This window comes from Rhinatrema bivittatum, chromosome 2 (genome assembly GCF_901001135.1).
Source record: "Rhinatrema bivittatum chromosome 2, aRhiBiv1.1, whole genome shotgun sequence".
Lineage (NCBI taxonomy): Eukaryota > Metazoa > Chordata > Amphibia > Gymnophiona > Rhinatrematidae > Rhinatrema > Rhinatrema bivittatum.
The window spans coordinates 813,870,004-813,896,719 of record NC_042616.1 but is presented as its reverse complement, the minus strand read 5'-3'; the positions used below and the strand labels follow the sequence as shown (position 1 = coordinate 813,896,719).

Below are 26,716 nucleotides of genomic sequence, written 5' to 3'. Positions count from 1 at the left end.
TGGACTTCTTCTCCAAGAACTTATCCAAACCTTTTTTAAACCCACTTCACTAACTGCACTAATCACATCCCCTGGCAACAAATTCCAGAGTTTAACTATGCGTTGAGCATGAAGTTTAACTATGCGTGCCCCCTAGTCCTATTATCCAAAAGTGTAAATAACTAATTCACATTTACCCGTTCTAGACCTCTCATAATTTTAAAGACCTCTTATCATATCCCCCCTCAGCCATCTCTTCTCCAAGCTGAACAGCCCTAACCTCTTCAGCCTTTCCTCATAGGGGAGCTGTTCCATCCCCTTTATCATTTTGGTTGCCTTTCTCTGTACCTTCTCCATCGCAACTATATCTTTCTTGAGATGCGGCGACCAGAATTGTACACAGTATTCAAGGTGCGGTCTCACCATGAAGCAATACAGAGGCATTATGACATTTTCCGTTTTATTCACCATTCCCTTCCTAATAATTCCTACCATTTATTTATTTATTTATTTATTTAGAGTTTTTTCATATACCGACATTCTTGAAAAAAATATCAAATCATATCGGTTTCCATTGAAACAGAACAATCGCGGTTAGTTACATTAAAACAAGTCGTCAAATAACAAATATAGATAACAAGTATAGATAGAACAGCAAGTAAAAATAACAAATATAAATAACAATATAAAAACAAATATAGATAACAAGTATAAATGGAACAGCAAACAGTGGTAATAGGTAGCAAGTCGACAAATATCTAATATAAATAGAACCGCAAAATAGTGGTGATAGGCGTTACATGAAATAAGGCGTCAAAAAGGGTATCACTATGAACCTGAGAATTAAATAGGGCGTAAGCGAGGGCCCTAAAGGATAGCGGGTAGCAGTGAGGAGAGAGGGATAAGAGGAGCGGGCTGAAGAACGGAGGGAGGGAGGAGGAAGAAGAGGGAAGGAAAGGGTGGCATTAAGTCATGCTAAGGGGAACATGCTGAGAAGGTAGGGGACAATCATGAGTCCCCCTAAGCAAACATCCCCCCCCCCCAAGCAAACATCCTGTTTGCTTTTTTGACTGCCGCAGCACATTGAGCCGACAATTTCAAAGTATTATCCACTCAGCCTGCATGTGATCTCCAAGGCCATCCACTCCACTACCTTGGGATTTCCGTGGCTCCAACAGCATCGCCCACACTTTAACTGGAGCACCCTACAACTCACCCAGTGGGACCGTGAGTGTATGGATTCCTGCCTGGAGCCTGAAGTACCTCCTCACCCTAGGACTGTGGCCATCTTATTTCCTGGCCTTCCCCCAAATTTAAAGATGTCTTTTCGAAGAAAAAGGCTGGGATCTTACCACCTCACCGCACGTATGACTGCGGTATTGAGCGGGCTAACTTACGCGCATAGTTTTAAAAATCAAAAGATACGTACGTGAGTCACAACTCCACCCCCCAGGACGCCTCTCCTCAATGCACATTAACGTACATGCAAAGCCAGTCTGCACGTTTACGTGCACCAAGTCTGGCTCCATTTTATAACACATTTCATGCACGAAAATAGCTTTGAAAATGACAGCACTGAGTACTCCTGGTGTAGGCTATACAAATGGGCATTAACACTAATCCCCTCAGCCTCTGCTAACCTCTCGCAAATGATTCCCCTTCGCTCACTTCTTTTCTCTGCTAGGTCTGCCCCAGCCTCACTCCTGCTCACTGCACTGCACAAGGGGGGAGAGGAGGGGCTGGATTAGGCAGCAGAGCAGTTTTAGTTTGCACTGCTCTCTCTGCTCCAGCATCAAAACCTGAGTCATGTCCCCGATTCAATACTTTCTTTAACCTGGACCTTTACTTGACGTATTACCATTTTGTAATTTTCCCCCTTTTTTCCTACCCTTTTATTTTAATCATTCTGTATATTATTTTGGCAACGCATGTAAAGTTGTCATGTCAATAAAATTATTTCACTCCCCTCACCCCTCCTGTTCTCCCTGCCTGCTGCCTTACGGGCCGATACAGTAAAGTCCGCGGGAGAGTTCGTGCACGCGATTCTGTATGCAAATTAGGCCCGGTGGTAAAAACAGGTAAAAGGAGGCGATAGGGACACTAGTGCGTCCCTAGCGCCTCCTTTTGGGCCGGAGCGGCGGCTGTCAGCGGGTTTGACAGCCGACGCTCAATTTTGCCAGTGTCGGTTCTCGAGCCTGCTGACAGCCAAGGGCTCGGAAACTGGACGCCGGCAAAACTGAGCGTCCGGTTTTCGACCCGCGGGCCGACTTCAAATTTTTTTTTTTTTTAAACTTTTGGAAACTTTTGGGACCTCCGACTTAATATCGCCATGATATTAAGTCGGAGGGTGCACAGAAAAGCAGTTTTTACTGCTTTTCTGTGCACTTTCCCGGTGCCTGAAGAAATTAGCGCCTACCTTTGGGTAGGCGCTAATTTCTGAAAGTAAAATGTGCGGCTTGGCTGCACATTTTCCTTTCTGAATCGCGCGGGAATACCTAATAGGGCCATCAACATGCATTTGCATGTTGTGGGCGCTATTAGATTCGGGGGATTGGACGCGCGTTTTCGGCCCCTTACTGAATAAGGGGTAACGCTAGCGCGTCGAAAACGCGGGTCCAATCGCGGGTTAACAGTGCGCTCCGACGGAGCGCACTGTACTGTATCGGCCCGTTAGAGAGGAGAGACTGGAGCAGGAAGCAGAGGGCTAGGATTCTGCTCAGCAGGGTGCTATCAAATTTTCAACTAGCCTGAGGCCCCCAGATTTTTACCACCTTAGCCACGGGCCTATTTAATTTATCCCCTATATTATTCGACTTCCCTGGCTTCATGCTCAGAGACAAACCTGAGAGGCTGATCATCCTGCAATTGGTCACAAGGGGGCACAGTCAGGTAGGGCTGGATCTCTTCCAGATATGAGGGAGCATCCAGAAGGAAGGAATTCTGCAGGGTAGCGTCAAATTAAGCAGCAGTTATTCCCTGCATCTTACTATGTGGCAAAGGCTGATGAAATGTTAATAGAAATTAGGAAAGCTAACAAAATTAGCAACGCAGTAATGATCGGTGATTTCAATTATCCCAGTATTTATTTATTTATTTAAAATTTTTGTATGCAGACGTTCGTTTAGCAAACATCACATCGGTTTCCATGTAACATAAAACTGGCCAACAGGGCTTTACAATGAAACTGATAAGAGAACTGGGGGGTGGTAAGGGGGGGAGGAAACATGATGGGAATTACTGTACAAGAGAAATATAAGCGAAGTAATATGATTGACCAACTAGATGTCCAGTATTGACCAACTAGATGTCGCATCAGGGCATGCTAAGTGTTAGGACTGTGGCCCCTTGCACTAGGGTGAGGTTGGCTCAAACTACAGGGAAGGCCCTGCAGATCCGCACTGCCAATTAGCGGAGCAAATCAGTGCAGAGACTGGGCAGGACCTTCGCCTATACCATACCCTTTCCCCTCGGGTTGAGCTTTTGGGTTCTGAGGGCCGACAGGTCTTAGGTGGCAGTCTCTGGGGCATAGGCAGAAAAGTAGATCCGGGACCAGGCTGAGGTCAGAGGCAGGCGGCTGAAAGGCGTAACGGAGTCCAGGCTAAGGTCAGTGACAGGCGGCAGGCAAGTAAAGACAGTCCAGGCTAAGGTCGGTACCAATGGTCAGTCCGAGAGGAGAGAATACAGGCAGGCTGGTTGAAGAGGATGAGACAGGCTGGACTGGAAAGATGAAGTAGGGCAGGCTTGGAGAGATGAGGCAGAAACAGACTGGAATGATGAGGCAGGCTCAGGACTGTAGCAACTCACACTTCAGGAACTGAAGTCAACCCGTTGCTGAGGCACTGATCTGTTGCATGGCTGGGGTTTAAACACCCAGCCATATGGCCTTATCTGCCGGCGCTGGTCAAGAGGATTCCCGCCGTGGGGCCCTTAAAGCTATGTGTGCACCCAGGGAAGCAGTGGCATTCCTGCTGTGAAACACGATTTGTCGTCAGAGGCATTGGCTGAATGAGTCAGCTCGTGGGGACAGCCATCGAACTGGCACACTGTAACACTAAGGAGGTAACGTTTCTAGGTGAAATAAACAACTGCGTCATGGAGCAGCTGGTACAAGAATCGACATAAGGGGTGCTATTTTAGACCTAATCCATAGTGACATGATTTGGTGCAAGAGGTATAGTGTTGGGGCTACTTGGCAATAGTGATCATAACATAATCAAATGTGACCTGATAACTGGAAGGAGGACACTAAGGAAAGCAGAGTTGCTTACCTGTAACGGGTATTCTCCAAGGGCAGCAAGATGATAGTCCTCATATATGAGTGACATCATCAGATGGAGCCTAATGTGGAAAACTTATGTTAGAGTTTCTAGAAACTTTGACTAGGCACAATGAGCAGGCTCAACATACTCTATACCAAGCGTTCACGCGGGTCCCTCTTCAGAATGAAGATGAATAGTAAAAATAGGAGAAATCCAACTCTGCGGGGTGGCGGGTGGGTTTCATGAGAACTAGCATCCTGCTGTCCTTGGAGAACACCTGTTACAGGTAAGCAACTCTGCTTTCTCCCAGGACAAGCAGGATGGCAGTCCTCACACATGGGTGAATCCCTAGCTACAGGCTGCTTCTCAACACAAAAAGGGACCAACAGACATCAACCAGGTGCCAACGAGCACAACAACCACAGTGCTGTTGGTAACAGAGGGGGAGACAGCCTGAACCCAAACAATGGGCCCTAGGATGGGAGAGTTGGGTTCTACACCTCAAACAGGTTCCTGAGGACCAACTGGCCAAACCTACTGTCGCGTCGGTCATACCTATCCAGACAGTAATGGGATGTGAAAGTGTGGGGAGATCTCCACGTCGCAGCCTTGCAGATCTCCTCCATAGGAACTGCTCGCAGTGGGCCACCGAGGCTACCATGGCTCTGACAGAATGAATCTTGGCATGACCCTCAAGATGTAGTCCCGCCTGGGCATAACAGAAGAAGATGCAGTCTGGTAGTCAATTAGATGGTGTCTGTTTGGCAATGGCAACGACCAACCTATTATTATCAAAAGAAACAAAAATTTGATGGGCTTCTGTCTGCTCCAGACAGAAGGCTATGGCTCGCTTATAGCCCAAACTGTGCAGTGCTCGTTCGCTTTGGGACAGGATATCCGCAATGAATATGAATGAGTAAAAATGTGCCTGCTGTGGAGGGTAGTGCATGCAAATGTATCTCATGCATATTCATTGTAGATAACCTGAAAACCTAACTGGCTAGGAGTCCTCCAGGACAGTTTTGGAAACCTCTGCCTTAGAGAATTGGCATGATGGGGAGATATGATAGAAATATTAAAATGCCTCCAAGGTTTCCATTCACCTTTTCTGCGCCTTTTTCAATGGAAGTGAGACTCTGAAACAAGGTATCATGGGGTGAGGGTGAAAGGGGGTAGACTGAGGAGTAATATATGGAAGTATTTATTTTCAGAAAGGGCATTAGATGCATGGAATAGCTTCCCAATGGAGGTGGTGGAGACAAGGACATTGCAACATTATGGCAGAAAAAGACTGAAATGGCCCATCCAGTCTGACTAGTAACATAGTAATGACAGCAGAAAAAGACCATGTGGCCCATCCAGTCTGCCCAGCAACCTTCTTATGGTAGTATCAATCAAATTCAGAATCTTATACAAAGTTCTAACAATCATTCATAAATCCATTCACAACATCACCCCACTAGATCTCAAGATCCCACTGCAACTTCACTCATCCTCCAGGCCGGTGAGAGCAGCTTACAGAGACTCCCTACAGGCCCACCCCATAAAAACCTCATTAACGAAGAGAGCCCTCTCCACGGCTGGACCAACGCAATGGAACTCCCTCCCACCAGATCTTCGGCTTGAAAAATGCCCAACCACCTTTAAAAAAAAGATTCAAGACTTGGTTGTTCGGCCAAGCCTTCGCCTAACTCTGAGGGCCCAAGGAACTTCCTACGGTTTCGTTAGTAGACCTTCTTCACTAACAAGCCGCGCACTTCACAGACGAGTTAATAATGTTCCTCCTCAATTTCTCCTTCCAGTGTCTCCTCTTAGACAACTGGCCACACTCCTATGTTAGCTCCCGGCACGCCGGTTACATTTTCCCCCACTTGCCTTTATGTTAAACCCTTGATGCAATTTGGATCCACCCCTGTTCAATGTAATGCACTATTATGCAACGGTTTTGTTATAATGTAAACCAAGGTGATTTGTAACCTGTTACATGAACTCCGGTATATAAAAATGCTAAATAAATAAAATAAATATCTGTCACTCCATGTAGGTATCAGATACCCCTGTATTTCTCTCAAGGGTAGTAACTGCCGCTCTGTGTAGTTACCCCCAAGTCTTATGATAAGGGTAGCAATATTTACAATCAATCAAACTCATAAATTCCTGTTAGCAGCATTTTTAATGGGTGAGGAGCCTTCTTGATAATTCAGACAATGTTGCATGATGTTCTTTGCTTTGGGACTTGGCCATAGAAGCCTTTCTGTGTTTTTTCCTTTATGTCTGCATGTCAACACCCCAGACCATAAAAGTCAGGGTCCATGTTAGTTGTTGTCTGTATCCAATTCCCCTCCCCCCTCCCACTCAAAGCAGGGAGCGATGTTTCAGTTGCATCAAAAGCATCAAGGCTATTAATTCAGGGTAGTAATCCCCGAGCCTTCTGTTACATGAGAGGTCTAGAACGGGTAGATGTGAATCGGTTATTTACTCTTTCGGATAATAGAAAGACTAGGGGGCACTCCATGAAGTTAGCATGGGGCACATTTAAAACTAATCGGAGAAAGTTCTTTTTCACTCAACGCACAATAAAGCTCTGGAATTTGTTGCCAGAGGATGTGGTTAGTGCAGTTAGTGTAGCTGGGTTCAAAAAAGGTTTGGATAAGTTCTTGGAGGAGAAGTCCATTCATGGCTATTAATTAAGTTTACTTAGGGAATGGCCACTGCTATTAATTGCAGCAGTAGCATGGGATCTTCTTAGTGTTTGGGTAATTGCCAGGTTCTTATGGCCTGGATTGGCCACTGTTGGAAACAGGATGCTGGGCTTGATGGACCCTTGGTCTGACCCTGCATGGCAATTTCCGATGTTCTTATGTAACTGCCGCTCCATGCAGATTACCCCCATGCCTTCTGATTAGAGTTATAGAGAATGGTGTGTTCCTTCCCCACTCCCTAACTCAAGGCTTCCCAAACTGTGGGTCAGGACCCCAAATCCTTCAGAGCTGGGGTCACAAGTGCTTCAAACGGCTGCACTCTTCAGGTGGCGGTGGCAGCAGAATTAGTAGAGGAAGTCAGCATGAGGCCTAGGTATGCAATCATAGGCCCTGCAGTGCTCCTACCCTTGCGTGAGTTTCTGTGGTAACAGGACACACTACATGAAGAGGGATCGGGGCCGCTGCAGGCTCATAAGCCCCATGCTTATGGCTTCATTATTGTTGCTGCTTGCAGATCACCATCAAACTATGGCCAGCCCTGAGCAGAGAAGTTGGGATGAGACTGCATGGGCCAGTGGCCCTCACTCCTCAACCACTACTGCAGTGGTTCTCAACCCAGTCCTCGAGGCGCACCTAGCGTAAGATAGGTGCGTCCCGAGGACTGGGTTAAGATCCACTGCGCTACTGAACCTGCCCCTCTCTTCCACCAGCCTTCATCCACCTTTGGCCCGGGGGAAATGTTGCTGCTGACCCTGGCTAGCAGATATTTGGAGGAGGGGCTGTTTGAAAGACGGGATAAGATGCAGGAGGGGTTGAAGGATTGAACGTGGTAGAAATGAATTTGTTGTGGAAAGTGAGAGAGGGTGAATGATAGAAGGTTGACTGGAGGATGTAATAGAGGCATTTGGGGGGTAGAGGAGACTCAGCTGGGGTATGTGAAAAAAGGGTTGGAAGGGAGGAGGTGAGAGAGCGGTTGGGTATGACTGAGGAGGTAATAGGGTATGGATTGAGAGGGTGAGAACGATAAAGGATCAATTGGGAGTTGTAAGGGCTTAGGAGTGAAAGAGGATCAGCTGGGAGATGCAAAAAGGGGCTGGAGAGGTGAGAGGAGCTAGGGGATGGAAGAGAGGAGCAGAGGAATGGATGCTGGAGAGGAGGAGGAGGTTAAGAGAGTAGATCTACGAAGGGGATGGGAGTTGATACAAAAGGATCGGATGGAGAATGTGGAGCCAAAAGAAGGAAATCAGCTGGAGCGCGTGGAGGGTGAGCGTGGACAGGACCCCTGCTGGTTTGTTTTGGTCGTCATCTGGGTCATGTGAATCTCCAAGTACTGAAACGGGGGTCACGCTGATGTTTGGGAAGCCCTCCTCTAACCTAGAGCTTGAGCGAGGGACGTCAAGTGGAGACATCCATTTATCACCGGGCCACTGTTTGAGCGAGATGCACTTTGGCTCTACAAAACCGTTTACACTACACATAGCTGGTTAGATTTCAAAAAGTAGAAACCAAACGACAAAGGAGGCGAAACCAGACAGAGATAAATGAAAGAGCAAGAGAGTGGTGGCCAATGAAGGGAAGAGGAGTACTGTCGCACAAGTGCTGCAATCTTGGGCTCCTGGGAGCAGCAAGTCCTTCAGTGGCCATGCTCCTCCCTTTACAGACTGAAAGAAAGACTTAAGGACCAGGGGCAGAGGCGGCAGCATCGGGGCTCGCAGAATGATGGGGGCACAATCAATGTGAGTCGGTGCCGCTCATTATCCCAAGCCGCACGTGGCTCATAGGCAGCCTGGCAAACTCATGCAGCACCGCAGGGCTCCACCGGCAAAGAGCTGAACGGAGGAGATAACTGTGAGATCCTGCGCGGCCCGTCCAGCACAAGACCTGGGAATACTTCCACTGGCAGCTAAAGGTGAACAGCACTGCTGCTCCTCAGTGCACGCTAAGGAAGCCATAAGCAAGCCACGTGTGACTAAATTCAAAAAGCATGGGATAAAGGCAGAGGAGCTCCGAGGGAGTGGTCAGGATCCTAGTGAACAGCAGTTGGTGTGGCTGGGCAGGCTAGACAGAAACATGATGGAAGAAAAAGACCATATGGCATGGTGTTCTGCCTTGCCTTGTGGCCTCTTTTGGTCTCTTACCTCACTTTGCAGCCTCTCAAGGCCTTTCACCTTGCTCTGTGGCCTTTCTTGGATTCTTGTCCTGCTATGGGGCCTTTTAGGATCTTCGACCTTGCCTTGTGTTCTCTGTCCTTGTTCTGTCTTGTACTGCCCAGTCCACTTCCTTGTCCGTTTCCCTGGCTTTTGCCCTTGTCCTCCAGCCCCCAGCTGGTGCCTGGATCCAGCCCTCAGGCGATACCTGGTTCCAACTCCCAGCTGGTGCCTGCACCCTGTTCCCATTTTGTGTCTAACCCCGGCTTCCAGCCTGTGCATGACCCCTAACTCCCAGCCCGCGGACAGCTCCCACTCTGCCCCGGCACAACGATGTTCAAGCCGGGGAAACAGGTCCCACCGGCCCCCAGAACCCAAGGGCTCAACCTGCGGGCAGGAGGCTGGCCGGGCAGAAAGACCAGCTCCAGTCCTGCCCTGCAGTCCTGTACTGATTTCTTCAGGGGGTGCTCCCTGACGCCAGCATGCTGTCCCCCACGACCATTTAGGTCTTTTAAGTCTAATCAAATAGGGGGGCACTGACACAGAAGCCCAAGGGGGAATTAGGGAGAGAGTAGTAAGGAGGCAGGAACCGGAGGACTGGAGGGAGGTTTCACGTCTACGCAGGCCCAGCCTCTATTAGTAACCTTACTATTATTTACACTTCTCATTTTTTCCTTTCATTTAATCTGAATCTGAAATCCTCACCATGCAGCAGCCGGAAACATGTGCTTTAATCATTATGCCATCCATGTGATGTGCGTACACAGGATTAGGTGTGCAATGATTCGAGCTGTATTTGTTTTGGGTGGAGTTTTTCCAGCAGTACCCAGGTGGCAGACACAGCATTTCGGAGAAGGGAACGTGTTTTCTGGGTGGCTCTGAGCAAAGATAAGCAGAAAAGGCAAAGATACCGCAGAAAGTTGTGGTCCCCATTCTCCCAGCTGCACCCCCAGGCCCTGCCCTTGGCCTATTTTCAGTGTTTCCTACTGGAAACTTTGATGCCAGTCTAGAATGAGTCACAGCCTGAGCCCAGTGCAGGGAGAGGAAGGGCTGAACCCCCAGGCTTCTCTCTCTGCAGGACCCACCTTTCATTGTCAACAGAAATTAAACTAAAATCCACACTCCTGCAGGCACAGAACAAGCTACTTAGCTAGTCCTCAATGCACATGTCACAATACTATACATATGATAATGTGACAAAAATATATGAATATCCACACACTTACACATGCACATTACACACAGAACAACGAGCCTTCAGGCACACTTCTTCCTGCAGAAGCACCCAGAGACTTCCTAATCACTGCTCCCACAGCTAAGGATCCTCTGTGCTTATCCCAGGCTTTACCCCTCACTCCCCCACAGCTAAGGATCCTCTGTGCTTATCCCAGGCTTTACCCCTCACTCCCCCACAGCTAAGGATCCTCTGTGCTTATCCCAGGCTTTACCCCTCACTCCCCCACAGCTAAGGATCCTCTGTGCTTATCCCAGGCTTTACCTCTCACTCCCCCACAGCTAAGGATCCTCTGTGCTTATCCCAGGCTTTACCTCTCACTCCCTCACAGCTAAGGATCCTCTGTGCTTATCCCAGGCTTTACCCCTCACTCCCTCACAGCTAAGGATCCTCTGTGCTTATCCCAGGCTTTACCCCTCACTCCCTCACAGCTAAGGATCCTCTGTGCTTATCCCAGGCTTTACCCCTCACTCCCCCACAGCTAAGGATCCTCTGTGCTTATCCCAGGCTTTACCCCTCACTCCCCCACAGCTAAGGATCCTCTGTGCTTATCCCAGGCTTTACCTCTCACTCCCCCACAGCTAAGGATCCTCTGTGCTTATCCCAGGCTTTACCTCTCACTCCCTCACAGCTAAGGATCCTCTGTGCTTATCCCAGGCTTTACCCCTCACTCCCTCACAGCTAAGGATCCTCTGTGCTTATCCCAGGCTTTACCCCTCACTCCCCCACAGCTAAGGATCCTCTGTGCTTATCCCAGGCTTTACCTCTCACTCCCCCACAGCTAAGGATCCTCTGTGCTTATCCCAGGCTTTACCTCTCACTCCCTCACAGCTAAGGATCCTCTGTGCTTATCCCAGGCTTTACCCCTCACTCCCCCACAGCTAAGGATCCTCTGTGCTTATCCCAGGCTTTACCTCTCACTCCCCCACAGCTAAGGATCCTCTGTGCTTATCCCAGGCTTTACCTCTCACTCCCCCACAGCTAAGGATCCTCTGTGCTTATCCCAGGCTTTACCCCTCACTCCCCCACAGCTAAGGATCCTCTGTGCTTATCCCAGGCTTTACCTCTCACTCCCTCACAGCTAAGGATCCTCTGTGCTTATCCCAGGCTTTACCCCTCACTCCCCCACAGCTAAGGATCCTCTGTGCTTATCCCAGGCTTTACCTCTCACTCCCTCACAGCTAAGGATCCTCTGTGCTTATCCCAGGCTTCACCCCTCACTCCCCCACAGCTAAGGATCATCTGTGCTTATCCCAGGCTTTCCCCCTCACTCCCTCACAGCTAAGGATCCTCTGTGCTTATCCCAGGCTTTACCCCCTCACTCCCCCACAGCTAAGGATCCTCTGTGCCTATCCCAGGCTTTACCCCTCAATCCCCCACAGCTAAGGATCCTCTGTGCTTATCCCAGGCTTTACCCCTCACTCCCCCACAGCTAAGGATCCTCTGTGCTTATCCCAGGCTTTACCCCTCACTCCCTCACAGCTAAGGATCCTCTGTGCTTATCCCAGGCTTTACCCCTCACTCCCTCACAGCTAAGGATCCTCTGTGCTTATCCCAGGCTTTACCCCTCACTCCCCCACAGCTAAGGATCCTCTGTGCTTATCCCAGGCTTTACCTCTCACTCCCCCACAGCTAAGGATCCTCTGTGCTTATCCCAGGCTTTACCCCTCACTCCCTCACAGCTAAGGATCCTCTGTGCTTATCCCAGGCTTTACCCCTCACTCCCCCCACAGCTAAGGATCCTCTGTGCTTATCCCAGGCTTTACCCCTCACTCCCCCCACAGCTAAGGATCCTCTGTGCTTATCCCAGGCTTTACCCCTCACTCCCCCACAGCTAAGGATCCTCTGTGCTTATCCCAGGCTTTACCTCTCACTCCCCCACAGCTAAGGATCCTCTGTGCTTATCCCAGGCTTTACCCCTTACTACCCCACAGCTAAGGATCCTCTGTGCTTATCCCAGGCTTTACCCCTCACTCCCCCACAGCTAAGGATCCTCTGTGCTTATCCCAGGCTTTACCCCTTACTACCCCACAGCTAAGGATCCTCTGTGCTTATCCCAGGCTTTACCCCTCACTCCCCCACAGCTAAGGATCATCTGTGCTTATCCCAGGCTTTACCCCTCACTTCCCCACAGCTAAGGATCCTCTGTGCTTATCCCAGGCTTTACCCTCTCACTCCCCCACAGCTAAGGATCCTCTGTGCTTATCCCAGGCTTTACCTCTCACTCCCCCACAGCTAAGGATCCTCTGTGCTTATCCCAGGCTTTACCCCTCACTCCCCCACAGCTAAGGATCCTCTGTGCTTATCCCAGGCTTTACCCCTCACTCCCTCACAGCTAAGGATCCTCTGTGCTTATCCCAGGCTTTACCCCTCACTCCCCCCACAGCTAAGGATCCTCTGTGCTTATCCCAGGCTTTACCCCTCACTCCCCCCACAGCTAAGGACCCTCTGTGCTTATCCCAGGCTTTACCTCTCACTCCCCCACAGCTAAGGATCCTCTGTGCTTATCCCAGGCTTTACCCCTCACTCCCCCACAGCTAAGGATCCTCTGTGCTTATCCCAGGCTTTACCTCTCACTCCCCCACAGCTAAGGATCCTCTGTGCTTATCCCAGGCTTTACCTCTCACTCCCCCACAGCTAAGGATCCTCTGTGCTTATCCCAGGGTTTACCTCTCACTCCCCCACAGCTAAGGATCCTCTGTGCTTATCCCAGGCTTTACCCCTCACTCCCCCACAGCTAAGGATCCTCTGTGCTTATCCCAGGCTTTACCCCTCACTCCCTCACAGCTAAGGATCCTCTGTGCTTATCCCAGGCTTTACCCCTCACTCCCCCACAGCTAAGGATCCTCTGTGCTTATCCCAGGCTTTACCCCTCACTCCCCCACAGCTAAGGATCCTCTGTGCTTATCCCAGGCTTTACCCCTCACTCCCTCACAGCTAAGGATCCTCTGTGCTTATCCCAGGCTTTACCCCTCACTCCCCCCACAGCTAAGGATCCTCTGTGCTTATCCCAGGCTTTACCCCTCACTCCCCCCACAGCTAAGGACCCTCTGTGCTTATCCCAGGCTTTACCTCTCACTCCCCCCACAGCTAAGGATCCTCTGTGCTTATCCCAGGCTTTACCTCTCACTCCCCCACAGCTAAGGATCCTCTGTGCTTATCCCAGGCTTTACCTCTCACTCCCCCACAGCTAAGGATCCTCTGTGCTTATCCCAGGCTTTACCCCTCACTCCCCCCACAGCTAAGGATCCTCTGTGCTTATCCCAGGCTTTACCCCTCACTCCCCCACAGCTAAGGATCCTCTGTGCTTATCCCAGGCTTTACCCCTCACTCCCTCACAGCTAAGGATCCTCTGTGCTTATCCCAGGCTTTACCTCTCACTCCCCCCACAGCTAAGGATCCTCTGTGCTTATCCCAGGCTTTACCTCTCACTCCCCCACAGCTAAGGATCCTCTGTGCTTATCCCAGGCTTTACCTCTCACTCCCCCACAGCTAAGGATCCTCTGTGCTTATCCCAGGCTTTACCCCTCACTCCCCACAGCTAAGGATCCTCTGTGCTTATCCCAGGCTTTACCCCTCATTCCCTCACAGCTAAGGATCCTCTGTGCTTATCCCAGGCTTTACCCCTCACTCCCCCACAGCTAAGGATCCTCTGTGCTTATCCCAGGCTTTACCCCTCACTCCCCCCCACAGCTAAGGACCCTCTGTGCTTATCCCAGGCTTTACCCCTCACTCCCCCACAGCTAAGGACCCTCTGTGCTTATCCCAGGCTTTACCCCTCAATCCCTCACAGCTAAGGATCCTCTGTGCTTATCCCACGCTTTACCCCTCAATCCCTCACAGCTAAGGATCCTCTGTGCTTATCCCAGGCTTTACCCCTCACTCCCCCCACAGCTAAGGATCCTCTGTGCTTATCCCAGGCTTTACCCCTCACTCCCCCCACAGCTAAGGACCCTCTGTGCTTATCCCAGGCTTTACCCCTCACTCCCCCACAGCTAAGGACCCTCTGTGCTTATCCCAGGCTTTACCCCTCACTCCCTCACAGCTAAGGATCCTCTGTGCTTATCCCAGGCTTTACCCCTCACTCCCCCACAGCTAAGGATCCTCTGTGCTTATCCCAGGCTTTACCCCTCACTCCCTCACAGCTAAGGATCCTCTGTGCTTATCCCAGGCTTTACCCCCCACTCCCCCCACAGCTAAGGATCCTCTGTGCTTATCCCACGCTTTACCCCTCACTCCCCCACAGCTAAGGATCCTCTGTGCTTATCCCAGGCTTTACCCCTCATTCCGTCACAGCTAAGGATCCTCTGTGCTTATCCCAGGCTTTACCCCTCACTCCCTCACAGCTAAGGATCCTCTGTGCTTATCCCAGGCTTTACCCCTCACTCCCTCACAGCTAAGGATCCTCTGTGCTTATCCCAGGCTTTACCCCTCACTCCCTCACAGCTAAAGATGCTCTGTGCTTATCCCAGGCTTTACCCCTCACTCCCCCACAGCTAAAGATCCTCTGTGCTTATCCCAGGCTTTACCCCTCACTCCCCCACAGCTAAGGATCCTCTGTGCTTATCCCAGGCTTTACTCCTCACTCCCCCACAGCTAAGGATCCTCTGTGCTTATCCCAGGCTTTACCTCTCACTCCCTCACAGCTAAGGATCCTCTGTGCTTATCCCAGGCTTTACCCCTCACTCCCCCACAGCTAAGGATCCTCTGTGCTTATCCCAGGCTTTACCCCTCACTCACCCACAGCTAAGGATCCTCTGTGCTTATCCCAGGCTTTACCCCTCACTCCCCCACAGCTAAGGATCCTCTGTGCTTATCCCAGGCTTTACCCCTCACTCCCCCACAGCTAAGCATCCTCTGTGCTTATCCCAGGCTTTACCCCTCACTCCCCCACAGCTAAGGATCCTCTGTGCTTATCCCAGGCTTTACCCCTCACTCCCCCACAGCTAAGCATCCTCTGTGCTTATCCCAGGCTTTACCTCTCACTCACCCACAGCTAAGGATCCTCTGTGCTTATCCCAGGCTTTACCCCTCACTCCCTCACAGCTAAGGATCCTCTGTGCTTATCCCAGGCTTTACCTCTCACTCCCCCACAGCTAAGGATCCTCTGTGCTTATCCCAGGCTTTACCCCTCACTCCCCCACAGCTAAGGATCCTCTGTGCTTACCCCAGGCTTTACCTCTCACTCCCCCACAGCTAAGGATCCTCTGTGCTTATCCCAGGATTTACTCCTCACTCCCCCATAGCTAAGGATCCTCTGTGCTTATCCCAGGCTTTACCCCTCACTCCCCCACAGCTAAGGATCCTCTGTGCTTATCCCAGGCTTTACCCCTCACTCCCCCACAGCTAAGGATCCTCTGTGCTTATCCCAGACTTTACCCCTCACTCCCTCACAGCTAAGGATCCTCTGTGCTTATCCCAGGATTTACTCCTCACTCCCCCATAGCTAAGGATCCTCTGTGCTTATCCCAGGCTTTACCCCTCACTCCCCCACAGCTAAGGATCCTCTGTGCTTATCCCAGGCTTTACCCCTCACTCCCCCACAGCTAAGGATCCTCTGTGCTTATCCCAGGCTTTACCCCTCACTCCCCCACAGCTAAGGATCCTCTGTGCTTATCCCAGGCTTTACCCCTCACTCCCCACAGCTAAGGATCCTCTGTGCTTATCCCAGGCTTTACCCCTCACTCCCCACAGCTAAGGATCCTCTGTGCTTATCCCAGGCTTTACCCCTCACTCCCCACAGCTAAGGATCCCTTGCAGTCACACTCCCTAATGTCCTGTCTTCAGGTTACTTAACTGATACATCACCTTAAATGGAACAGACACTGTGAAACATTTAATTACATAAATGGAAAAAGCCAAAATTCAGGATTGCACCATAAAAGGATTACAACAGGGAAATGGCAAAAAAACGCCTCAGGTTCTTTACCCTGTGTAACTGTTATGTTTCTCTCATGTTTTTAAACAAATGCAGGAGAACACACATCCTGGGATGCTGCATGACGGGAGTGAGTTGCATTGGCAAAGTTGTAGGGGGAATTCAGTACTTTCATAGCAGGAAGTGCTGCAGGATGGGATTAAGGTACATTACCAGAGTTGAATGTGTGATGCTCTCAGTACTGGAATAGCAGGAGGTGCTGCAGGGCAGGAGTGAGATGCATTGGTAGAGCTGTGTATGAGGGTCTCAGTACTGGAATAGCAGGGGGTGCTGCAGGGCAGGAGTGAGATGCACTGGTAGAGCTGTGTGTGAGGGTCTCAGTACTGGAATAGCAGGGGGTGCTGCAGGGCAGGAGTGAGGTGCATTGGTAGAGCTGTGTGTGGAGGGTCTCAGTACTGGAATAGCAGGGGGTGCTGCAAGGCAGGAGTGAGATGCATTGGTAGAGCTGTGCGTGGAGGGTCTCAGTACTGGAATAGCAGGGGGTGCTGCAGGGTAGGAGTGAGATGCACTGGCAGAGCTGGGAGGGGGTCTCAGAACTGGAATAGCAGGGGGTGCTGCAGGGCAGGAGTGAGATGCATTGGTAGAACTGTGCGTGGAGGGTCTCAGTACTGGAATAGCAGGGGGTGCTGCAGGGCAGGAGTGAGATGCATTGGTAGAACTGTGTGTGGAGGGTCTCAGTACTGGAATAGCAGGGGGTGCTGCAGGGCAGGAGTGAGATGCACTGACAGAGCTGTGTGTGGAGGGTCTCAGTACTGGAATAGCAGGGGGTGCTGCAAGGCAGGAGTGAGATGCATTGGCAGAGCTGTGTGTGAGGGTCTCAGTACTGGAATAGCAGGGGGTGCTGCAGGGCAGGAGTGAGGTGCATTGGTAGAGCTGTGTGTGGGGGTCTCAGTACTGGAATAGCAGGGGGTGCTGCAGGGCAGGAGTGAGGTGCATTGGTAGAGCTGTGTGTGGAGGGTCTCAGTACTGGAATAGCAGGGGGTGCTGCAGTCAGGAGTGAGAAGCATTGGCAGAGCTATGTGTAAGGGTCTCGGTACTGGAATAGCAGGGGGTGCTGCAGAGCAGGAGTGAGATGCACTGGTAGAGCTGTGTGTGGAGGGTCTCAGTACTGGAATAGCAGGGGTCCTGCAGGCAGGAGGTGCATTGACAGAGCTGTGTGTGGAGAGTCTCAGTACAGGAATAGCAGGGGGTGCTGCAGGGCAGGAGTGAGGTGCATTGGCAGAGCTATGTATGTGGGTCTCAGTACGGGAATAGCAGGGAGTGTTGCAGACAGGGGAAACATGCAAGGCTTATTTAAAACACTGGAACACAGGAGACTGAAGTTGCATCGAAGCTCCCTCCAGCACAGACACAGATACACTCACAGTCAGGACAGAGTGCAGATTTACTGTTCCTTAGATCCAAAGAACCATTGAAAGTTATACATTTTCAGATCTGGTAACTAGTTACTATCTTTATCTAAAACTTGAAGTGGAAGAGAGGAATCATAGCATCAAAGAGTGTAGAGACCCACTGACCGGAGCCAGCATGGGACAGAGAGTGCAGATCCTAACAGGAGTCAGCATGGGGTCAGACAGCACAGAGAGATCCTGACAAGACCCAGTATGAGATAAAAAAATCCAGACATCCTGTCAGGACCCAGCATAGGGTCAAAGAGCTCAATGACATCCTGTCAGGGCCCAGCATAGGGTCACAGAGCTCATTGACATCCTGTCAGGGCACAGCACAGGGTCACAGTATAAGAGCCATAGTGTAGCAGTACGTATGTATATCTGAAGTGTTGGTGTGTCTGTGGGCTGAGGTCCTGCATAGCCTCCCAGAAGGCCCTGGGCAGAAACAACATGGGAATCCAATGGTCTCTAGTCATGTGGTCTTGCTGACCAGTAATTATCAATACTTTACAGGCTCAATGGGAGGGACAAAATAATATACTGTAGCTTCCCAATGTTTAGCTAAAACCCATCCATAGCACAGTCCACAACAAAGCACTAAGCCAGGCAGGAGACCTCCCCCCTCTCCCCCCTTTTATTTTAAGCACTTCATGTATTACTTCCCTTAATAGAAAGAAGGGGAGGAGGGAGAGGAAAGGATAGGGGTGTTATATTGCACAGAGCGACAGTTCGTATCCTTAACAGAAGGCATGGGGGTAATCTGCATGGACCGGCAGTTACTACCCTTAACAGAAGGCATGGGGGTAACCTGCATGGAGCGGCAGTTACTACCCTTAACAGAAGGCATGGGGGTAACCTGCATGGAGCGGCAGTTACTATCCTTAACAGAAAGCATGGGGGTAACCTGCATGGAGCGGCAGTTATTACCCTTCACAGAAGGCATGGGGGTAACCTGCATGGAGCAGCAGTTACTACCCTTCACAGAAGGCATGGGGGTAACCTGCATGGAGCGGCAGTTACTACCCTTAACAGAAGGCATGGGGGTAACCTGCACGGAGCGGCAGTTACTACCCTTAACAGAAGGCATGGGGGTAACCTGCACGGAGCGGCAGTTACTACCCTTAACAGAAGGCATGGGGGTAACCTGCACGGAGCGGCAGTTACTACCCTTAACAGAAGGCATGGGGGTAACCTGCACGGAGCGGCAGTTACTACCCTTAGCATAAGGCATGGGGGTAAACTGCACGGAGCAGCAGTTACTACCCTTAACATAAGGCATGGGGGTAACCTGCATGGAGCGGCAGTTAGTGCCCTTAACATAAGGCATGGGGGTAACCTGCATGGAGCGGCAGTTACTACCCTTAACATAAGGCATGGGGGTAAACTGCATGGAGCGGCAGTTACTACCCTTAACAGAAGGCATGGGGGTAAACTGCATGGAGCGGCAGTTACTACCCTTAACAGAAGGCATGGGGGTAAACTGTATGGAGCGGCAGTTACTACCCTTAACATAAGGCATGGGGGTAAACTGCATGGAGCGGCAGTTACTACCCTTAACAGAAGGCATGGGGGTAAACTGCATGGAGCGGCAGTTACTACCCTTAACAGAAGGCATGGGGGTAACCTGCATGGAGCAGCAGTTACTGCCCTTAACATAAGGCATGGGGGTAACCTGCATGAAGCGGCAGTTACTACCCTTAACAGAAGGCATGGGGGTAAACTGCATGGAGCGGCAGTTACTACCCTTAACATAAGGCACGGGGGTAACCTGCATGGAGCCGCAGTTACTACCCTTAACATAAGGCATGGGGTAAACTGCATGGAGCGGAAGTTACTTCCCTTAACATAAGGCATGGGGGTAACCTGCATGGAGCGGCAGTTACTACCCTTAACATAAGGCATGGGGGTAACCTGCATGGAGCGGCAGTTACTACCCTTAACATAAGGCATGGGGGTAACCTGCTTGGAGCGGCAGTTACTACCCTTAACATAAGGCATGGGGGTAACCTGCATGGAGCGGCAGTTACTTCCCTTAACATAAGGCACGGGGGTAACCTGCATGGAGCGGCAGTTACTACCCTTAACATAAGGCATGGGGGTAACCTGCATGGAGCGGCAGTTACTACCCTTAACATAAGGCATGGGGGTAACCTGCACGGAGCGGCAGTTACTACCCTAAACATAAGGCATGGGGGTAACCTGCACGGAGCGGCAGTTACTACCCTAAACATAAGGCCTGGGGGTAACCTGCACTGAGCGGCAGTTACTACCCTTAACAGAAGGCATGGGGGTAACCTGCATGGAGCGGCAGTTACTACCCTTAACATAAGGCATGGGGGTAACCTGCATGGAGCGGCAGTTACTACCCTTAACATAAGGCATGGGGGTAACCTGCTTGGAGCGGCAGTTACTACCCTTAACATAAGGCATGGGGGTAACCTGCATGGAGCGGCAGTTACTACCCTTAACATAAGGCATGGGGGTAACCTGCATGGAGCGGCAGTTACTACCCTTAACATAAGGCATGGGGGTAACCTGCACGGAGCGGCAGTTACTACCCTAAACATAAGGCATGGGGTAACCTGCACGGAGCGGCAGTTACTACCCTAAACATAAGGCCTGGGGGTAACCTGCACTGAGCGGCAGTTACTACCCTTAACAGAAGGCATGGGGGTAACCTGCACGGAGCGGCAGTTACTACCCTTAACAGAAGGCATGGGGGTAACCTGCATGGAGCGGCAGTTACTACCCTTAACATAAGGCATGGGGGTAACCTGCACGGAGCGGCAGTTACTACCCTAAACATAAGGCATGGGGGTAACCTGCACGGAGCGGCAGTTACTACCCTAAACATAAGGCCTGGGGGTAACCTGCACTGAGCGGCAGTTACTACCCTTAACAGAAGGCATGGGGGTAACCTGCATGGAGCAGCAGTTACTACCCTTAACAGAAGGCATGGGGGTAACCTGCACAGAGCGGCAGTTACTACCCTTAACAGAAGGCATGGGGGTAACCTGCACGGAGCGGCAGTTACTACCCTTAACATAAGGCATGGGGGTAACCTGCATGAAGTGGCTGCTCTTACTCTAAAAAGAAAAAAAAAACTTGCAGGGCAGTCTGGATGGACCACTGGATTTTCTTCTGCCCATTGTTTACTAGGTTACTATATGACTTTGACAACACATGTAAACATTTTATCAATAAAATGAGCTGAATCTGGTAGAAGGATGAGTGGTAATAAAGGTAGCATAACATAAGTTAGGAGCATGAGATTTACGCTCCTAAAAGTTAGGTGGACAACATGAGTTAGAAGCAGAAAATGCTCTTAACTTAGGTTTTGAGCACATAACTTTTAGGAATGCTTTTGTGCTCATGTTTTGTGTGCAGAATTTTAGGTGCAACTGGAGAAGGTACAGAGAAGGGCAACCAAAATGATAAAGGGGATGGAACAGCTCCCCTATGAGGAAAGACTAAAGAGGTTGGGGCTTGTCAGCTTGGAGAAGAGACGGCTGAGGCGGGATATGATAGAGGTATTTAAAATCATGAGAGGTCTAGAACGGGTAAAAGTGAATTGGTTATTTACACTTTCAGATAATAGAAGGACTAAGGAGCACTCCATGAAGTTAGCAAGTAGCACATTTAAAACTAATCGGAGAAAATTCTTTTTCACTCAACGCACACAAAAACTCTGGAATTTGTTGCCAGAGGATGTGGTTAGTGCAGTTAGTGTAGCTGGGTTCAAAAAAGGTTTGGATAAGTTCTTGCAGGAGAAGTCCATTACCTGCTATTAATCAAGCTGACTTAGGGAATGGCCTCTGCTATTACTGGCATCAGTAGCATGGGATAGACTTAGTTTTTGGGTACTTGCCAGGTACTTGTAGCCTGGATTGTCCACTTTTGGAAACAGGATGCTGGGCTTGATGGACCCTTGGTCTGACCCAGTATGGCATGTTCTTATGATTTGAGCACAACTTGTGCTTTTTCCATTTAAATGCAGAGTACAGAAATCACACACTATAAACTCCAGGTTTAGCCCCACAGACTAATAGTAGTCGAAAAAAATTTACTCCACACCTCTGACCAGAAGTAAATTTCCAGCGTTAGGAAAATATTACTAATGCGTACGCGCCTCTTTGCATTGAGGAGTAATGGCGAATGCCTTGGTTAACATGGGATTTGCATGGAAGTGCGTGAATGCGTGCATAATTTTACGTGTGTTTGTGCACATATATTCTGTGCCCTGAACACCTTGGTAAATCAGTGTACCTTATGACATCAGGCCCCTCTGTTAGCTTGTAATGCCAGCAACAAACTACCCTAGAAAGTGTACAAGAAAACCTAAACCTGCCTAGAGACCTACAGCAAATCATGGGCCCTGTAAGTGAACCTGGAAGAGAGAAAATCAATGCTTTCCCAGGAAAGGCCAAAAAATCTCCATCACAAATTCTTCCTAGATAAACAAGAAGTTGAGTTTATACTATGCATACTTTATAAATACACTAGACACACTTTGTCTTGAGCTAAATTGCTATAAAGACACTATACGAAGAGCCCTGTATGCAACAAAGAAACCTCTGGAGAAAAAAACTTCCCAGTAAAACTGCTATTAAAAATATTTGGTAGCATTCGACCAATCCCTTTTATATGGGAGTGAGGTCTGGGGGGTCTACCGTTAACCCCAAAATTATCAAGAACCTGAAAAGAAATCCTTCACTTCCAGTTCTGCAAACCGACACTGTGTCCAGAGAAACACCCCTGTTGGCCTCTGTTGGAAACAGGATGCTGGGCTTGATGGACCCTTGGTCTGACCCAGCATGGCAATTTCTTATGTTCTTATGTTCTTAATAATGGGTGCAGAGCAGAATTAGGGCACTTCTCTCCTTAATATTCAGCATGCAAAAAAAGAATATGCAGATTCTGGCGCCACCAGCTCCCTCCGCTACCAGGCTCTCCGTGAAACAGTGAAAAACCTTAGGAATAACACTCGGCACCTGTGTAGCAAACCTGCCCTTCCAAATCCAGCACTAACTCCCGGAACTCAAACAGCTACAAGTCCACTTATGAGAAAGCAGCACTGAAAATATAAGTTCAGTGCACCCTCTATTGGGAGGTGCTGATTGGAAGACAGAACAAGCTGCACTGCTATAGATCTCTACACAGAGAGTGCACGCTAAGAGACTGCTTCACCTTGGATGGAGAGACAGATTCTCACCTGATACAGGATAAGTGATCACAGACCAGCTATACACAATACATGTAAAACTGTCATGCCAATGAAGTTATCTGAATAAGAAACAGAAATATGCAGGCAAAAACTAAACTGGAAACCCCCCAAAGCCAGCCCCTGTAGGCAATGCATTTCCTCCTGTGCTGTGCAAAATATAAAGAGATCAAAGACACAGTCCCGAGAGAGAGAGAGAGAGAGAGAGAGAGAGAGAATCAGAGACTTCCTACAAAAGAAGCAGCAGGGAAACCCTGCCTAATGCTGGGTGGAAGAGGAGAAACAGCAGGAAAACCTCTGGGGTCCTGCCCCCAGGCCAGAAATGTCAAGTGACCAGCAGCAGAACCTAAGTCCAGGCCCCGCTGCTGTACTTTCCATAATCTGGAGCTGTTCTTCCCTTATTATCGTTCTGTGCATGTTTTAACTATTCTGCATAGGACTTTGGCAACCCAAATAAACTTATCATCCAGTAAAGTCCTCTGAATCTGACTGGTAACAAAGGGATCAGAGGCGCAGGAGAGATCTGGTAATAAAGAGAGAGAGCGAGAGAGTGGGGAGGACTAGTAATAGAGGAGTTATCTGTGGAGGGCTGAATGGAGGGAGGAGGAAAGAGGAGGGATGAGAGAGAGAAGAGAAAGTGCTTCCTGTGAACAGGCACCTGTCTCCTCACTGCCTCGAGCTCACCTTTCTCTCCAGTCTCACCCCCCCTTTGCCATCTGTCTGTTTCTCCACCCCCACTGTCTGACGCTCCGCTGACTCCCTCCCTCCCCCTTCTCGGGTCAACAGAAAGAACTTTAAAAACAAAATGAGTTATTACTGCCATTACAATGTCAGATCCTCAAAGAAGCAAAAAGAGGAGGTAAAACTGTTCCTCTCCCAGACCTCCTTAGCTCCTCCCTCAGTCTCTCATGTTCTGAGTCAGATTCAGGAAGCTTAAGCTGCACAAAGTCATCCACGTGGTGCCAAAAGGCTACATGGAAAGAGTGACATTCTCTCTGGGTCCCACGGGTTTGCTGTCACAAGTTGGCTCAACAGAGGTGAGGTCTTCCCTACAATTCTCTCTCTCTCTCTCTCTCTCTCTTGTTCCCTGTCCCCCTTGTTTCTTCTCCCTTTCTGCCGCTATTCCACCTCCTCCCAGCTTTGACATGCATGTCAGTCTGATTAACACTGCCAGCAACCAGAAATACAGAGCAACCCGAGAGACAAATAAAAGTGGTTACACGCCATGCTCCCTCCATCCCCCCACCACCACTAGAGGAAACACCCAAGGACTCAGCCCGGCCAGAGGAATCAGATTACATTTGATTGGTTGGCGTGCTAACCTTCTGCAGGAGTGGGATCTTCCATCTCGGACTCTCCCACTGAGGATATCTTCTCAACACCCGTCTCTGCCACCTCCTGTGTCCTCACGAGACCCCGCGCTTCCATCTCAGACGCTGCCACCGCAGGTACCAGCTCCGTGCCAGTCTCTACCACCTCTTCTGTCCTCAGTACCCCTTGCTGTTCTTGCTTTGACCCCTGGTTCTCAGCCTCTGTCAAGCTCAAGTGCTGTGGAGAGAGCTTGGACATTCCCACTGCAGGTGCCATCTCCATATTAATCTCCGCCACGCTCTCTTCTTGCTTTGCCCCTTGGTTGTTGCCCTTTGTTGGATGCTCTGGAGCTAGTGTGGACATTCCCACTGTGGATGGTGTCTCACTGGGCATCTGTGTTACTTCCTCTTTCCTCTGGTGTTTGGACATATGGATCTTGTCCCCTGTTGGAATCTCTGAAATGAGTTTGGGCACTCCTAATGCAGACATCGCTTCCACTTTCTCATTCTTCTGGTGGTCCTCATGCTCTTGCTTGGAGCTCTGGCTTGTTTGGTGCTCTGGAGCTGGCATGGCCACTCCCATTGCAGAGTGTGTCTCCATGCAGATTTCAATTGCCTCCACTGTTCCTGTAGCCTCCTGGTGCCCTTCTTTAGACTGCTGGCTCCCATCCCTCGTCAGGTGTTCGGAAGTTGGTTTGGTCATTCCCACTATGGATACCGTCTCCATGGGGATTTCTTCCACCTTCATCTTCCTCTGGCACTCCTGGAGCTCTCTGTTGGACTCCTGGGTCTTACTACTTATAAAGAACTCTGGAGTCACCATAGACATTTCTGTAGTGGAAAGAATCTCCTTATGGCTTTCTGCCACCTTCTCTTTCATTTTGTACTCCAGGCCTTCTTGCTTGGACCCTTGGTTCTCACTCCTTGATGGGCACTCTACAGCTCGCTTGACAACTTCCAGAGTACATAGCTTCTCCTTATGGATTTCTGGAACCTTCTCTATCCCCTGTTCTTGCTTATACCTCTGGTTCCTATCCCTTGTTGGGTTCTCTGGTACTGGCTTGACTATGTTCACATTGGATAGCGTTTTGTTACAGCTCTCTGCCACCTCCTCCTTTCCAAACCTCTGCTGTTCTTCCTTGGAACCCTTCTTCTCATTCTTTAGACAATCTAGAGCTGGATTAAACACTTCCACAGTGGATGTCTCCTTCTGGCTCTCTACCACATCCTCTTTCCTCTGGAAAGCCTTATGCTCCTCCTTGGACCCTTGGTTCTTGCTACTTGTTGAGCGCTGTGGAGTTGGCTTGGACACTCCCACACTAGACAATATCTCCTTACATCTTTCTGCCATTGCCTCTTTCTTCTGGAATCCCTGGCGCTCTTCCTTGGACTCTTGCTTCTCACTCCTTGTTGGGAACTCTGGAGTTGGCTTGGACACACTCATTGACGCCAGCATTTCCTTATGGCTCTTTGTCACCTCCTCTTTGGACCTTTGGTTCTTTCCCCTTGTAGAGTACTCTGGAGCTGCTTTGGACATGCTTGTTGAGAAAAGCATTTCTTTACGACTCTCTTCCACCACCTCTTTCCTCCGATACTGCTGCCGTTCCTGGTTGGACCCCCAACTCTCCTCCTTTATAGATGGCTTGGGTGCATAGGTAGTTAGACCTGGCACAGTCTGAACACGAGGCCCTGTAGCCCGTCGAGCAGGGACCACCATGGCCACTGGACGTCGCACTCTCTGCAAGGACCCTGGCACAATCTCGGCCGGCAGGTGCAGGTACTGGCGGAGATACACAATTCCCTCGTTGTTCAGGTACCAGTAGAAGTGGTGCCAGACAAAGGTCTCCCGCACATATCCCCGTGACTTCAGGGAGCCCATGGCCCGGATCACCTGCAGGTTGGAGACTCCCTGGATTTCAGGGTGCAGGCTCTGTGGTCGCTTGTCCTTCTTGGCAATCATCACCCCTTCTCGGAAGAGAAGCTCATAAATCGCCCTGAGCTGGTCAAGTGGCATCAGCATACCTGCCACCATCTTGCAAGCCTACTTGTTGAGGACAAAAAGGAACGAAGGAGCAGGAATGTGAAGAGAATGGCCTTGGAAAGTTAAGCTCCCAGGAGCAAAAGACTGGCAGATCCGGCTGCCAGAGATTGTCAGAGCCAGAGTGCTAACAGCCTGCCGGGTTCTCCAGGAATACGGTTATGTATAAAAGGTTGCAGCTGGCTGCAGGCTTTCTTCTGCCTCTCAGCAGCGCCTAAAATAAGTAGAGAATAAAGGCAGAGTCTCTTTCTTTCCTTCCCTCTCTTGAGCGTTCACAGCTCTGGAGAATGTGGTGGCTCCACCTACGCCAGGCGAGACGGAGGGCACAGAACAGAGCCGGCTAAGTGAGCCGGCAGCACCAGGAGGAAGGGGAGCAGCGCAGAGAAGACATCCAGCCCCTGAGAGTCACACACACACACACGCTTACACAGCCACACCAGAAAGACACATGCGCGGTGAGACTCGGGACTCAGTCACTGACTCAACAATTCAAGAGT

General features: G+C 50.0%; 1 protein-coding gene across 1 annotated transcript in view; it reads right to left on the bottom strand.

Moving 5' to 3' along the window:
- Positions 1-26,228, bottom strand: part of PLEC (plectin) — a 443,280-nt gene extending 417,052 nt beyond the window's left edge. Inside the window, 1 exon segment of the mRNA XM_029592256.1 lies at positions 24,194-26,228. Coding sequence (XP_029448116.1) covers positions 24,194-26,213 — 2,020 coding nt within the window. The 5' untranslated portion in view covers positions 26,214-26,228.
- Between the last annotated feature and the right edge of the window lie 488 nt (positions 26,229-26,716).